Raw genomic sequence first — 17,851 nt, forward strand, 5'->3', positions numbered from 1 at the left:
ATCAAAAAGAAAAATGAAACAAAAATGGTTTGAAGAAAACCTTTTCTTGATTGAAATCTGCAGTAAAATCCAGATGCTTACTGAAAGGGAAAACCCTCATCTTAGGTGGGTGAGTGGCTGAGGTTTGCTATCAAAGGGAATCAGTATTTTACCTGGCAATTTCCATGCTAAATGCCACCGTCATTTTCGGTGTTATTTCACTGTCATCTTCCTACAGTAAATAAAAAAGAGTATAATACATGTTTTCTCCCCTGAAGTTTATAAATAGGATCTCAATATAGTCCCAACTATAACAAGTCATCCAGCAAATTCTTGGCAAAGTAAATCAAAGAACATATGTTTACCCAAGGTGAACGGCACCCACTGGACTGTATGTTAACTACATTTGGTTTCAGATAGCTCCATCACACATGCTCTAAATCTGCCCAATAATTCATCCACAGTCATGCATGTTACCATAAGCCTACGAATAAAATCTAAAAGGTTCACTGTGAAAATTTTTCCTGTCAATTCTCATTTCTTTTTTTTATTGTTTATTTTTGAGAGAGAAAGATTATACCATGATTTACATGTGTTTCCTTAGCAAATTCAAAGCCTACATATGTACAAAGTTTTAGAAAAGAACGCTAGAATCAAATAGAAATCTGTGAACATACACATCTTATCCTGAACTTCTAAAATATTCACATCTATTATCAATCACTATTTTGTATTTAATCAAATGCATATCTCATCTATACTGCTATAGAATGTTATGAATTTCAAAGCTGATTTTGTTGTCTCCTTGAAAATCTGATAGGGAAAAGCATGCTGATTGTTACCAATAATAAAGCCAAGTAGAAATAATTCAGATATTCTGCAATTACTTACATTTCCATAGACAACCTAAGTGGCTCTGTAACTAGGGACTGAATACAGTCAGAACTGCTTCCATTATACCATGTAAATGTTTTTTTTTTCTTTTCCATAGTGAATATACCTTTGTGATCTTTCTCAAGTTCTGACAGTACACTTGCAAATGAATCAAAAACCTCCACTATGAATCACCAATTATTCCAAATCTACTTATTATCTCAGTATTATTGATTATAATGTGAACTTTTAGCATTAATTCATTAAAGGGTACTTGCAGTCTGACACATCAAGGATGAGGCCCAACAGAAATATCACCAAAACCAAAAGCAAAAACCAAATACTTAAGTGGTCCTTAGCCTATCTATTTTATATTTAAAAATAAGCAGAAAGATACATACAAGCATATTTTAAAAACCAATATTTCAATACTTACTTTCAGTAGATCCTTGGAGAAATCACCACCTTCATTTACCCCTTGGAGGTTTGCAATGAACTCTTGGCAGGTCATCTTCTTTCCAATATTCTGGAATAGAGGCAAATAATACATCATCATGACACACATGGAATTCTTAAAAACATGATTAAGCAAAGCAAGATTGATTTGGTTTTTCAAACCATGAATACACACCCCTCATATATGTGTATATATCCATACATACATATAACACAAACTTATATGCATATGAGAAACAGATGGCTTATTATGCTTTCAAAACAGTCATTAAATATAAATAGCAGAATTATGCCAAACCTTTAATCTAAGAAAAAAATCTGAGAAATTTATGCCACATTTATACATATGATATATATGTTAGTTTTTAAAGAAAAACATGGATAAAATGACATTTCTGAGATGAACTCTGGTAGCTATTTATTTGCTTATTTGTATTTCCTACATATTGTCAAGAACTGTGAAGGCTCTGAGATTTTAGCCACTTTCACGCTAACAAACTAGTCTATCACTATCTCACGTTACCAGATGAAGTAATAAGTGCCCTGAGTCAGAGGCACAGGCATTTATTACAACAACAGGAGTGACCAAAATGACAGCATTTTCTTGCTCCAGTTTCCAGAGTCCCAATTCTCAGAGAACCTGAGCAGGGACAGTTGATATGCACACATGGTGTGGTGTGATACAGGAAAGGAGCCCTGAGATGTGGGAATCTGAATAACTGTAACGGGCAATAAGCCTATCACTTTTGCTCTAAAGGAACGAACCAACTCGTATCATCCAAGGCTATGATAAACAAACTTATGCATTGCTCTCTAGTCATTATATATTCCAAAGCTGCTCACTATAGAAAAAAATGTGTAAAAGTAGATGAGAACAAAGGCAACCAAAGCTTCTGTTCACAAAATGTACAGAAATGCAAGAGACTTGTGGAAAATTATTTCCAAACACATTTCCAAACTGATTGAAGGATAAGCTCAATAATAAAAAAAATCACATTAATAAACAAAATGAAAAAAAGTAAAATGTAATTAGGATATCTAAACTACAAAAAAAGAAGATACAAATATGTCAGAGTGAGGAAACTAATAAAGGTGGTATGAAAGAGAAGTGTCTCTTATGCCAGCTCTAGTCAACTAGTAAGAGCCACCAGTCGTGAAGGATTCAGAGGTTCAATCTGGACACCAAGAGAAATCTGTCCACAACAGGCACAGGCAAAATGTGGTCTTTGCCAAAATGTGGTCCAAGTGAACAGGAAGTGTACCAGCATATCAATATCCTTGTACACAATATGCATACAAATAAAATGTATGTTCCATGAGGTTATTTTTCATGAAAGACTAAGAATGGGGTAGAACATTAGCCTTCAAGTTGAGGAAAAATATTCCAGGAAACAAAGATTTTAAAAGGGATACAAAGCCAAGGATACGTTTAAGAGATTATGTACACAACACTTTAACTTCAAAAGTACAGATATGCCTGGGAACATATACACCTGTGTATCTTAAAAGTAATCACTTCCCACTTCCCCTCTCACAACTGCTCTTCTACTTTAAGACACGAAACAAATAGCCCAACCCATCCTATCTAATTAATTTTAGTGAAAGTGCTAAATAACTTTTGTTAAAAACCTTGCCTCTTCCATTAGCAAAGAGGGCATAGTCAGAATGCATATGAAAGATTAAGTGAATGTTTTAACAATGAAAAATGGTTTTGCCAGTGAATTTGGTAGATATTTCCATAATTTAAGTAAGTTAAATCTCTAGCCCTAAGTTTTGATGAAAACTTAAAGCACAGAAACTTTAATAAAAAATAGTTTCACAACACTATACTGAAAAACACAATAACTCAACCTTCCCAGCCTTTATCAAAGATATCAGAAGAAGGTAAAAAGTAACAAGTATATTTAATAGTAATGTTGATATGACTTGACATGGTGTTTTTGGTTATGTTCTGAGGATTTGAGAAAATGAATGAATAATGTCTTTTCCAAGTCAGCTTCCAATTCTTTGCTTTTAACCACACCAAAAGAGGGCATAATTTAATCATTAGTTAAAAACCAAAATGTTCTTTAATATATGATGTGAATTCAAATACTTGTAACATCATTTTTATTCAATTTTGTATTGTTAATAACAAAATTTTCTTGAGGAACAATTTATATTTAAATACTTGTAGTATTATAGTCATCAAAGGTATCAAAATAGATATGAAACTTTCATTTTAGTTTATACAGTTTTTGTTAAAAATACATATCAAACAATAATCAATAAAAGTCTCCCAAGTATAAAAACCTATTAACACACACATACAAAAAAAAAAAACTATGGAAAAGTAAACAATTATAACTACTAGGAGAAAAAGTAAAATAAAGAGAGTTAATTTTTTAATATGATGAAGGAGGAGTGTCAGCTCACTGAAACTTTCTTAAAATACTAGCTTTACTGAAATGATATTCACATAATATTCATCCTTTTGAATTATATAATTCAGTGATTCATAATACACATATAGAGTTGTACAGCCATCACCATTATCTAAATTCAGAATACTTTTATCACCCTAAAAGATAATCATATCCATTAGCAGTCAGTACTCATATCTCTCCTCCCATCCCCGATACTCATCTCCTGGCAACCACTAATGATCTTTTTATTTGTATGGATTTGCCTATGCAAGAGCACTTCACATAAGTGGAATCATATAAAGTGTGGCCTTTTTTTGACTGGCTTCTTTCATCTACCATATTATTTTCAAGGTATGTCCATATTTTAGCATGTATCAATATTTATTTTTATTGGCAACATTCCATTGTATGAATATACCAAATTTTGTGTACCCATTTATAAGCTGATGGCTATTTGGACTGTTTCCACATTTTGGTTATTATCAACAATGTTACTGTAAATATTTGTGTAAAGTTTTTGCACAGACGTATGTTTTCATTCCTCCTATGTATTTAATTCAGGAGTGGGACTGCTATGTCATATGGTAACTCTGCGTTTAATCATTTGAAGAACTATCAGAATTTTTTTTCCAAACAGGCCACATCAGTGTACATCCCCACTAGAAGTGTGAGTTCCAATTTCTCTACATCCTTACCAACATTTATCTGTCCATTTTATTTTAGCCAGTTCTAGCAGATATGAATTGCAATCTTGTGGTTCTGATTTGTAATTCCCTACTGACTAATGATGTTCAGCATCTTTCATCCACATATTGACCATTTGTATATATTCTTTGAATAAATGCCTACTCAAATCCTTTGTCCTTTTGTTATTGAGTCATTTGTCTTTATTGTTGAGTTGTAGGAGTTATTTATATATTCTGGATATAAAACTCCTTATCAGATATATACTTCACAAATATTTTCTCCCATTCGGTAGGTTGTCTTTTCTTGATGGTGTTGTCTGAAGCACAAAAAGTTTTGATCTATATGAAACCCAATTTATCAGAGTTTTTTTTCTTATACTACTTGTGTTTTTATTGTCGAATGTAACAAATTATTACCTAATCCAAGGTCAGAAATATTTACTCTATGTTTTCCAAAAATTTTATACCTTTAGATCTTGGCATTCTTGTTGAAAATCAACTGACCATAAAAATAAGGGTTTTCTTATGAATTCTCAATTCTACTGTAATCTGGATGTATGACTGGATGCCAGTATAATACGCTCTTGATTCTTATAGCTTTGTAGTAAGTTATTTTTGTCATTGCACTTTATTGTGGCTAAAAATCACATAGCAAAAAATTTACCATCATAACCATACTTAAGTGTAAAATTCAGCAGTGTTAAGTATATTCACATGGCTATAAAACAGATTTCCAAAACTACTGCATATAGCAAATCTTAAACTCTATACCCATTAAAAAACAACTCCGCTGGGGGCACCTGGGTGGCTTAGTCGGTTAGGCATCCGACTTCGGCTCAGGTCATGATCTCGTCCGTGAGTTCGAGCCCTGCATAGGGCTCTGTGCTGAAAGCTCAGAGCCTGGAGCCTGTTTCAGATTGTGTCTCCCTCTCTCTCTGACCCTCCCCTGTTTATGCTCTGTCTCTCTCTCTCTCTCTCTCTCTCAAAAATAAATAAATGTTAAAAAAATTAAAACAAAACAACCCTTCTTTCCCCACCCCCCGAGCCTATAGTAACAATCATTCTACTTTCTTTTTGTTTCTATGAATTTGACTGCTTTAGATGGCTCACATAAAGGGAATCATAGAGTACTTTCTTGTATATATGTATGCATGTATGTATATACATGCCAAATGCATATACGTGTGTGTGTGTATATATATATACATATATGTGTGTGTGTGTATACACACACACACACACACATACATAGATCATAGATACGTGTTTCAAGTGTACAGGTGTATAACTTGACATCTGCATACACTACCACATGATCACACCACAAGTCCAATTATCATCTATCACCATACAGCTGACCCCCTTTGCCCATTTCACCCACCCCCTAACCCTCTTAAATTCTGGTAACCACTACTGTGTTTTCTGTACCTATGAGTTTGTTTTCTTTAGTTTGTTCACTTATTGTTTTACTTTCCATATATGAGGGAAATCACACAGTATTTGTCTTTTTCCATATGACTTATTTCACTTAGGATAATATTCTCAAAGTCCAATAATGTCACAAATGGCAAGATTTCATTCTTTTTATGACTAATATTCCATTGAATATACTATATATTCTTATTTATTTATTTATTCATTTATTTTTAATTTACATCCAAGTTAGTTAGCATATAGTGCAATAATGATTTCAGGAGTAGATTCCAGTGATTCATCCCCTATGTATAACACCCAGTGCTCATTTCAGCAAGTGTTTTCCTTAATACCCCTTACCCATTTAGCCCATCCCCCCACCCATAGCCCTTCTAGCAACCCTCAGTTTGTTCTCTGTATTTAAGAGTCTCTTATGTTTTGTCCCCCTCTCTGTTTTTATATTATTTTTGCTTCCCTTCCATTATGTTCACCTGTTTTGTATCTTAAATTCGACATATGAGTGAAGTCATATGATATTTATCTTTCTCTGAATGACTTATCTCACTTAGCATAATACCCTCTAGTTCCATCCATGTTAGTGCAAATGATAAGATTTCATCCTTTTTGATTACTGAGTATACTCCATTGTATATATGTACCACCTATTCTTTATCCATTCATCTGTCGATGGACATTTGGGCTCTTTCCATACTTTGGCTATTGTTGATAGTGCTGCTATAAACATTGGGGTGCATGTGCCCCTTCAAAGTACATCTCTATCCCTTGGATATATACCTAGTAGTGCAATTGCTGGGTTATATGGTAATTCTATTTTTAATTTTTTGAGGAACCTCCATACTGTTTTCCAGAGTGGCTGCACCAGTTTGTATTCCCACCACCAGTGCAAAAGAGACCCTCTTTTTCCACATCCTCACCAACATCTGTTTTTGCCTGAGTTGTTAATTTTAGCCATTCTGACTGGTGTGAGGTGGTATCTCATTGTGGTTTTGATTTCTATTTCCCTGATGATGAGTGATGTTGGCATTTTTTCATGTGTCTGTTAGCCACCTGGATGTCTTCTTTGGAAAAGTGTCTGTTCATATCTATTGACCATTTCTTCACTGGATTATTTGTTTTTTGGGTGTTGAGTTTGATAAGTTAATTATAGATTTTGGACCCTTTATCTGATATGTCATTTGCAAATATCTTCTCCCATACTGCTGGTTGCCTTTTAGTTTTGCTGATTGTTTCCTTTGCTGTTCAGAAGCTTTTTATCTTGATAAATCTCAACAGTTCATTTTTTATTTTGTTTTCCTTGCCTCTGGAAATGTGCTAAGAAGTTGATGCGGCTGAGTTCAAAGAGGCTTTTGCTTGCTTTCTCCTCGAGGATTTTGATGGCTTCCTGTCTTATGTTTAGGTCTTTAATCCATTTTGAGTTTATTTTTGTGTATAGTGTAAGAAAGTGGTGCAGGTTCATTTTTCTGCATGTCGCTGTCCAGTTGTCCCATCATCATCTTTATTCCATTGGATATTCTTTCCTGCTTTGTCAAAGATTAGTTGGCCATACATTTCTGGGTCCATTTCTGGGTTCTCTATTCTGTTCCGTTGATCTGATGTCTGTTTTTGTGCCAGTACCATACTGTCTTGATAATTACAGCTTTGTAATACAGTTTGAAGTCCAGGATTGTGATGCCTCCAGCTTCGGTATTCTTTTTCAAGATTGCTTTGGCTATGTGGGGTCTTTTCTGGTTCCATACAAATTTTAGGATTGTTTGTTCTAGCTCTGTGAAGAATGCTGGTGTTATTTCAATAAGGATTACATTGAATATGTAGACTGATTTGGGTAGTATCGACATTTTAACAATGTTTGTTCTTCCAATCCAGGAGCATGGAACATTTTTCCATTTTTTTGTGTCTTCTTCAATTTCTTTCATAAGCTTTCTATAGTTTTCAGTGTATACATTCTTCACCTCTTTGGTTATGTTTATTCCTAGGTACTTTATGGTTTTTGGTGCAATTGTAAACGGAATTGATTCCTCGATTTCTCTTTCTGTTGCTTCATTATTGGTGTATAGAACTGCAACTGATTTCTGTTCATTGATTTTATATCCTGGGACTTTGCTGAATTCATGTATCAATTCCAGCAGTTTTTTGGTGTAATCTTTTGGGTTTTCCATATAGAGTATCATGTCATCTGTGAAGAGTGAAAATTTTACTTTCTCCTTGCTGATCTGGGTGCCTTTTATTCATGTTGTCTGACTGCTGAGGCTAGGACTTCCAATTCTGTGCTGAGCAACAGTGGCGAGAGTAGACCCAAATAAATAAACTCAAGAATGAAAGAGGAGAAACACAACCAACACTGCAGAAATATAAACAATAATAAGAGAATATTATGAGCAATTATATGCCAATAAATTGGGCAATGTGGAAGAAATGGACCAATTCCTAGAAACATATAAACTACCAAAACTGAAACAAGAATAAATAGAAAATTTGAACAGACCCATAACCAGTAAAGAAATTGAATCAATAATCAACAATCTCCCAATAAACAAGAGGACAGGGCAGGATGGCTTTCCAGGGGATTCTACAAAACATTGAAAGAAGAGTTAACACCTATTCTTTCAAAACTGTTCCAACAAATATGGATGGAAAATTTCCAAACTCATTCTATGAAGCCGGCATTACCTTGATTCCAAAACCAGACAAAGATCCCACTAAAAAGGAGAACTATGGACCAATTTCCCTTATGAACATGGATGCAAAAATACTCAACAAGATACTAGCTAACTGGATCCAACAATGCATTAAAAGAATTATTCACCACGACCAAGTGAGATTTATACCCGGGATGCAGGGCTAGTTCAATATCCACAAAACAATCAATGTGATACATCACACCAAAAAAAGAAAGGACAAGAACCACATGATACTCTAAATAGATGCAGCAAAAGCATTTGACAAAATACAGCATCCTTTCTTGGTAAAAACCCTCAAAATAGTAGGAATAGAAGGATCATACCTCAAGATCATAAAAGCCACATATGAAAGACCCACCACTAATATCATCCTCAATGGGGAAAAACTGTGAGTTTCTGCGCTAAGATCAGTAACACTACATATTGTTTTTATATTTGTCTACTGATGGACCCCTAGCCTATTTCCATATCTGGGCTACTATATATAATGCTGCAACAAACATAGGGATGAATACATCTTTTTGAATTAGTGTTTTCATATTCTTCAAAAAAATTTACAGAATTAGAATAGCTGGGTCTTATGGTAGTTCTATTATTAATTTCTTGAGGAATCTCCATAATGTTTTCCATAGTGGGTATACCATTTTACAATCCCAACAGTGTACAAAGGTTCCCTTTCCCCCACATCCCACCTGACACTTATTTCTTGTCTTTTTGATAATAGCTATTCTAACAGGTGTGAGGTGATACCTCACTGTGGTTCTGATTTGCATTTTCCTTAATAATTATGATGCTAAGCATCTTCGCATGTGCCTTTGGGCCATGTGTATGTCTTCTCCAGATAAATGTCTATTCAGATCATCTATCCATTTTTGAATCAGGTTATTTGTTTTTTGTTGTTGTTGTTGAGCTGCATGAGTTTTTATATATTTTGGATATTATCCCCTTATTGGATATACGGTTTGCAAATATCTCCCACATTCAATAGGTTGCCTTTTTGTTTTGATGATGATTTTCCTTTGCTGTGCACAAGCTTTTTAGTATCGTAGCGTTTATTTATTTATTTATTTATTTATTTATTTATTTATTTATTTATTTATTTATTTTTGCTTTTGTTTCTCTTGTCTTTGGAGTCACATCCAAAAAGACATCACGAGGACTGATGCCCAGGAGTTTCCTACTAGGAATTTTATGGATTCAGGTCTTATATTCAAGTCTTTAACCCATTTTGAGTTAATTTTTGTATACGGTGTAAGACAGTAGTTCTGGTTTCATTCCTTTGCATATGGCTGTAGAGCTTTCCCAGCACTATTTATTGAAGAGACTACCCTTTCTCCATTGCATGCTCTTGGTTCCTGTGTTGTGGTTTAATTGTCCATATAAGTGTGGATTTATTTTAGGGCTCTCAATTTTGTTTCACTGATCTGTGTGTCTATTTTCATACCAATGACATATTTTGATTACTATAGCTTTGTATTATAGTTTGAAGTCAGGTAGCATGATACCTCCAGCTTTGTTCTTTCTCAAGCTCATTTTGGCCATTCAGAATCTTTTGCAGTTCCATACAAATTTTACAATTACTTGTTGTACTTCTGTGAAGAATGCCATTGGAATTTTGATTGGTACTGAATTAAATCTGTAGATTATTTTGGGTAGCATGGACATTTTAACAATAGTAATTCTTCTAATCCATGAGCATGGAATATCTTTCCACTTATTTGTGTCATCCTCAATTTATTTCATTAGTGTCTCACAGTTTTCAGAGTAAAAATCTCTCACCTCTGTGGTTAAATTCATTCCTGGATATATTATTTTTTGTGATGCAATTGTAAATGGGATCATTTTCTTAATTCATCTTTCTGATGTTTTATTATTAGTGTAGAGAAATGCCATGGGTTTCTGTATATTGATATTGTGTCCTGCAACTTTACTGAATAAATTTATCAGTTCCAACTTATCAGGTTTTTGGTGGCATCTTCAGGGTTTTCAATATGTAGTAGCATGACATCTGTGAACATAGTTCTACTTCTTTCTGATTTGGATGCCTTTTCTTTTTCTTGTCTAACTGCTATAGCTAGGACTTCCAATACTATGTTGAATAAAAGTGACAGAAGTGGACAACACTGTCTTATTCCTGTTCTTAGAGGAAAAGCTTTCAGTTCTTTGCTGTTGAGTATGACACTAGTTCTGGGATTGTCATATATGGCCTTTATTAAGTCTAGGTATGTTCCCTCTATACCCATTTTGTTGAGTTTGTCTCATAAATGACTACTGAATTTTATCAAATGCTTTTTCTGTGTGTATTGAGATGATCGTGATTTTTATCTTACATTTTGTTAATGTGATATATCACAGATTTGCAGATGTTGAACTGTCCTTGCATTCCTAAAATAAGTGACACTTGATCATGGTGTATTATTCTTTTAACATATTATTGAATTTGGTTTACTAATATTTTGTTGAGGATTTTAGTTTCTATGTTCATCAATGTAGTGGCCTATAATTTTCCTTTTTGTGTGGTGTCCTGTCTGGGTTTTTTATCAGGATAATGTTAGCTTTGTGAAATGTGTTGGAAAAGGCTCCCTCCTCTCCAATTTTTTGGAAGAATTTGAGAAGAATATTAAATATTATTTGAATGTTTGACAGAATTTGACAATGAAGCCATCTGATCCTGAACTTTCATTTGTTGAGAGGTTTCTGATTATTGTTTTAATCTCCTTACTAGTAAAAGTCTATTCAAAATTTCTATTTTTTTCATATTCAGTGTTGGGAGATTGTATGTTTCTAGGAATTTGTTCATTTCTTCTAGGTTGTCCATCTTGTTGGCATATAATTTTTCATAGTAGTCTCTTGTCATTTCTGTGGTATCACTTGTAACTTCTCTTTCATTTCTTATTTTATTTGAGTCCTCTATCTTTTTTTCTTGGTTGATCTAGCTTAAGAGTTTATTGATTTTGTTTATATTTTCAAAGAACCAGCTCTCATTTTCACTGATTTTTTTCTACTGTCCTTTTAGTCTATATTTTATTTATTTCCTCTCTGATTTTGAGAATTCATATGAATATTAGGCTTATTTTTTTTTCTATTTCTGCAAATATTTCATTGGGATTTTCATACAAACTGTATTGAATCTACAGATCACCTTGAGTGATCTTAACAATATTGTTTCCAATCCATGAACATGGGAAGGCTTTCAACTTATTTGTCTTCTTTGTCTTGTTCTGTAGTAAGCTTTGTATCATCTTCCAAGTTATTTCTCTTTTCTTTTGTGCATTGCTACACGAATTTCAGGATTCATTTATCAATTTCTGCTCCCCCCCCCAAAAAAAAAGGCCAACTGGGATTTTGACATTGTACTGACTCTTAAGATCATTTTGGAGAGTATGCCACTTTAACATTAAGTGTTCCAAACCATGACCATGGGATAACTTTCCATTTGATTTCTTTGAACAATGTTTTGTATTTTTCACCATCAATGTATTATCTTACTTTGTTAGGTCTATTCATAAGTATCTTAGTATTTTTGATGTTACCATATATAAAATTAATTTCATTTCCATATTATTCATTACTGATATATAATATATATAGTTGATCTTTATATATTCAACTTTTATTTTGCAGTGTTTACTGAACTTGTTTTTGAGATTCTAATAGTGTTTATTTTTTGGTAGATATACAATTTTCTATATACAAGATCAGGTCTTCTGCAAACAGATAATTTTACTTATTCCTTTCTAATCTTGATACTTTTTTTCTTGCCTTATTACTCTGATTAGAATCTTCAATACAATACATACAAAATAAAAGGCACAAATTTATATTCCTACCAACATTGTACAAGGATTATCTTTCCTACAAATCCTCACCAGCACTTGTTAACTCTTGTTTTTTTTGATAATAGCCATTTTAACAGATGTGAGGTAATATTTCATTGTAGTTTTGATTTGCACTTCCCTTATGATTAGTAATGGTGACCAACTTTTCACGTACCTGTTGACCATTTGTATAGATCTTATTTGAAAACTTCAGTTCCTTTCTCAATTTCAATTTTCTTCTTGCTATTGAGTTGTAGGAGTTTCATATATATTTTGGATATTAATCCCTTATCAGATATATCATTTACAAATATTTCATCTCATTTTATAGGCTGTCTTTTCATTTTGTTGATGGTTTCCTTTGCTGTGCAAACTTTTTAGTTCAATATAGTCTTGCTTATTTTGCTTTTATTGCTTTTGCTTTGGTGTCAGATTAAAATAATTATCTCCAAAACCAATGTCAAAGAGCTTCTTTCCTGCTGTTCTCTTTGAGGATTTTATGGTTTCAGGCCTTGTATATATAAGTCTTTAATCCATTCTTGAGTTAATTTTGTGAGTTGTTTAAGATAGGGATCCAGTTTCATTCTTTGGCATGTGGATAACTAGTTTTCCCAACACCATTTATTGCAGAGACTATCTTTTCCCCATGGAGTATTCTTGGCTCCCTCGTCAAGTATTAGTTGACTGCATATGTGTGAGTTCATTTCTGGGTTCTCAATTCTGTTCCATTGGTCTGTGTGTTTATTTTAATGACAGTACCATACTGTTTTAATTACTGTAACTTTGTAGTATACTTGGAAATCGAGAAATGTGATTGCATCTGGCTATGTTCCTTGTTCTTGAGTTTGCTTTGGCTATGTGGGGTTTTTGTGGTTCCATACAAATTTTAGGGTTGTTTTTCCTTTTCTGTAAAAATTGCCACTGAGATTTTGATAAGGAATTGTATTGAATCTATAGATGGCTTTGGGCAGGTTGGACATTTTAACAATATTAATTAGTCCAATCATGAACATGGGACATTGTTCCATTTGTGTCTTCAATTTCATTCAACAATGTCATCTAGCCTTCAGTGTACAGATAGATCTTTCACCTCCTTGGTTAAATTTATTCCTAAGTATTTGATTGTTTTTGGTGCTATGGTGACTGGGATTATTTTTTTCTTTTTTAGATATTCTCTCATTAGTATATAGAAACACAACTGGTTTTTGTATATTGACTTTTTATCTTGAATATTAACTTAATTCCTTTATTAGTTCTAACATTTGTGTGTGTGTGAAGTCTTTATGGTTTTCTATACTTAAGGTCATGTCGTTTGCAAATGATTTCATGTCTTTCTTTCTTTTCAATCTGGATTATTTTATTTTCCTTGATGGGTTGATTGCTCTGGCTAGGATTTGCATTACTAAGTTGAATAGGAGTAGTGAGAATGAAAACCCTTGTCTTGATCTTAAAGGCAAAACTTCCAACATTTCACCATGGAGTATGATGTTAGCAGTGATATGGCCTTTGTTTAGGCATACATCGATAATCAATGTATTGAGAATTGTCATCAGGAAAGGGTATTAAGTTTTGTTAAATGCTTTTTCTGGGTCTATTAAGATGACTATACAATTTTTTTTTTAATTTTTGTTTCAACGTTTATTTATTTTTGGGACAGAGAGAGACAGAGCATGAACGGGGGAGGGTCAGAGAGAGAGGGAGACACAGAATCGGAAACAGGCTCCAGGCTCTGAGCCATCAGCCCAGAGCCTGACGTGGGGCTCGAACTCACGGACCACAAGATCGTGACCTGGCTGAAGTCGGACGCTTAACCGACTGCGCCACCCAGGCGCCCCAACAATTTTTATCTTTCATTCTATTAATGTGATGCATCATATTTATTGAATTGTAGATGTCGAAACATCTTTGCCTCCTAGAGATGAATCCCTATTGATCACAGTGTGTGTTCCTTTAATGTGCTCTTAAATCTAGTTTACTAGTATTTTGAGAATTTTTGCATCTATATTCATCAGTAGCCTGTAAATTTCTTTTCATACAGTGTTCTTATCTGGCTTTTGTATCAGGGCAATGCTGTTCTTATAAATGAGTTTGGAAATGTTCCCTCCTATTCTTGAATTTTTTGGAAGAGTTTGACAAGGACTGGCGTTAATCCTTTTTTAAATGCTTGAATTCACCAGTGAAACCATTTGGTGCTGGGCTTATCTTTTTTAGGAGGTTTTTGATATTGAATTAATCTCCTTTCTCATTATTGATCTGTTCAGGTTTTCTGTTTCATGATTCAGTCTTGGCGGGCTGTATGAAATAGATCCATTTATTTTAGGTTGTCTAATATGTTGGAGTATGATTAATAGTTTATGATTCTTTGTATTTCTGAGGTATCTGTTGTAATGTCTCCTCTTTCATTTGTAATTTTATTTTAGTCTTTCTCTTTTTTTTCATTATTCTACTTCAAGGTTTGTCAATTTTGTCTATCATGTCATAGAACCAACTCTTAGTTTTGTTAATCTTTTCTATTTTCCTATTTTCTACCCCATTTATTTCTGCTGTTAGCTCTATTATTACCTTTCTTTAGCTAACGTTGGGCTTAGCTTGTTCTTCTTTTAGTTCCTTGAGGTATAAAGTTATTTGAGATCTTTCTTTTTCTTGACATATATGCTTATAGCTGTAGTTTTCTCTTAGAACTGTTTATGCTGCATCCTATAAATTTTAGTATGTTGTGTTTCCATTTTTTTTTATTGTCTCAAGATACTTTTTTATTTCCTTTTTTATTTCTTCTTTGATCCACTGGTTGTTAACTTCCAGTTGTCAATTTTCCAGCTTTTCTCCTGTTTTTGCTTTCTATTTTTATTTTCTGAAATTTGTGGTCAAAAAAGACACTTGATATAATTTTTATGATCTTCTATTTCTTGAGACTTGTTTTGCAGCCTAGCAATGATCTATCCTAGAAAATGTCCCACATGTGCTCTAAAAGAATATGTATTCTACTGCTGTTGAATGGAATATTCTGCATATGTCTCCTAGGAACATTTGGTGGACAGTATTGTTCAAATCACCATTTCCTTACTGATTGTCTAGGTCATCTATCTATTGGCGAGAGTGGAGTATTAAAGGCCCCAACTATTACTGTACTGTTGTTTATTGCTCCTTTTAGTTCTGTGAGTACTTGCTTTATATATTTTGGTGCTCTGATTTTGGGCATATTATCTCCTTTCCACTTGTAAGTTGTTCATCCAGTTAGTTTGGGACAGTATTTTAGGTGCCTACACTTAGAACTGTTATATCCTTTTGGTGGACTGACCTTTTCATTATTATAAAATGTCTTTGTCTCTAGTACGTCTGGTCTTAAAGTATATTTGGTTGATATTAACACAGAAACTCCAATTCTCTTCCAGTTACTGTTTACTTGGTACTTCCTTTCTCATATTTTAACTTTCAACCTATGGTCTCTTAATCTAAAATGTGTCTCTTTTATAATGCACACAGTTGAATGCTTTTAATCCATTTTTCTAATATTTTAAGTCCAATGTCTGGCTTTCCTTGGAGACAGTTTCTGATTGCTATCTTTGATTGTATAGAGGCTATACTTTTCTATTTCTTTGCAAGTCTCATAATTATTTGTTGAAAACTAGAGATTGTAAATAATGTGGTAAGTCTGTACATCAGATTTGTCCTTCTCCCCCTGTTTGTTGTTACTGTATTGTTTGGTTAGTGGCTTTTCCTGAATTAATTTTTGTTGTATGTGACCCATGAAAGTCTCTACTCCGTAAACTCAGTAATCAGCTTATTATTGGACAGAGATTTCCTTAAATGTCTTGAACGAATAAGTATCTCAGTCTTGCCATGAGGTTGTGTGTGCATGTTAAGGAATACCTTCAATGCACCAGGAGACAGTTTATAAATCTGTTGTAGTCTTCACTTTCTGTTTATGCAGAATTTCAAGGATTGTCAGCAGTATGAGCTTAGGGTCTTTTCAGGTTTTTTTCTGGGAAGGTGGACATAGATTCCCAAGAATATGTCAGAGTTTACCAGTATGCCTTATTTCCCGGCTTTTCCTGTTAAGTTTTTTGGTCAGCCTCTTGTTTGCCCAATTGTTACTAGCACCTAATGCAGCAGTATTGTTTAACAACTGTGAACTGTCAAATGCTCTGGGGAAAAGACTTTTTTTACTGAATGAGCCAGTCAGATCAAAGAAAGACAAGCTCTGCAAGTGAGGATTTTCCAGTGAGCTGCCAGACAAATTGAGTAATGACAATTCCCTGGGAATGGGGTTTTTGAGGGAGTTCCCCACTGCCCATTCCAGTGAATGCTAGGCTTCTGGTTTTCACAGCTACTCTGATTGTGAGACTATATGTTTTCAAGATTACCTGGAGTTGGGGAGAGGAGATGGTAATAGAGCAAGTTAAAACACTACAAATCTTACTGTTCTTATGGATCTTCAGCTGTTTTTTGTTTTCTTCAATAAATACTCTTCAGATTGTTGCAAGCTTTCTGTTAATCTCTACAGTTCTGAATACAGTGATTTTGACCATTTTTTGCAAGTATTCTCATTGTATTTTTGGAGGACCAGATTTTCAGAAGTCCTTACTGTCATTTGGAAGTACTTTCCCCTCAATAAGACCTTTAGATGCTAATGAAAGAATATTTTAATGCCAATAGTTAATAACCACATCAAAAATTCTTTTTATGTTTAGCTACTTAAACTTGTAATAAATTTAGAGGGCACCTTTAAAAGGAAAGAAGGGTATTTTTTTTCAAAATTCTTTTGAAAAAAGATTCATGAGCAAATATGTTTAATGATCATTAGGTAAAAAGTTTCTTTAGGACACCATGAGTTTCTATTATAAGCTATAAATAAAACTTTCACCATTTAATTAACAATTGTCATGTTTTATAACATTTAAAAAACAATGGTAAAGTCCCTGGCATTATTTTGGTTTATAAAATCATACTTCATTCTAAATTCAGACTTATTCTATTTACTTGCTTATTTAGCATTGCTTTTTGTATACTTTCACAGTGACCACACCATTTTCTACATTAGTGTAAAGATACCTTTACACTCACAAATTTTGAAATAAAAATTAGGAAAATAGCAATTAGGGGAAAAATGGATATGTAAATTCAAACCAACAAAAACTATTCATATATTTTGGGTTCTCCACAGTAAGGAAGCATTAGTGCAATCAATCACCTTATACCCGGTGCCTCAATTTGTCTAATGCAAGAACATAATCAAGATACATGGCTTTCTATTTGCCAAAGATGCCCAACAACTTACTGAATATTTGATTAGTTGAGGTTATTTATAACTGCTACTTATTGTCTTCTTACTCACTGGTAATTTCTAGGTAAAGCTTAGGCAGAAAAGCAAAGGGTCTCATCAGTCCATTTTGTGCCTATCATATACATTTAAACACTGAGTTTTTACACCATTTTCATCATGGAGTAAAAGTAAAATGAAGTCTTTGTTCATCAAGAAACACTCCTTCACATAATACCTGGATTTTTCCTTTTTATTATAC

At 33.5% G+C, this 17,851-nt stretch overlaps 1 protein-coding gene across 25 annotated transcripts in view; it reads right to left on the reverse strand.

Moving 5' to 3' along the window:
* Positions 1-17,851, reverse strand: part of PSD3 (pleckstrin and Sec7 domain containing 3) — a 785,560-nt gene that overhangs the window by 331,953 nt on the left and 435,756 nt on the right. For all 25 annotated transcript variants that reach the window (XM_045055432.1, XM_045055440.1, XM_023252529.2 and 22 more), the window contains one exon: positions 1,289-1,378. In XM_045055432.1, the coding sequence (XP_044911367.1) occupies positions 1,289-1,378 (90 nt within the window). The remainder of the gene's footprint in view (positions 1-1,288; positions 1,379-17,851) is intronic.

This window comes from Felis catus, chromosome B1 (assembly GCF_018350175.1).
Source record: "Felis catus isolate Fca126 chromosome B1, F.catus_Fca126_mat1.0, whole genome shotgun sequence".
Classification (NCBI taxonomy): Eukaryota; Metazoa; Chordata; class Mammalia; order Carnivora; family Felidae; genus Felis; species Felis catus.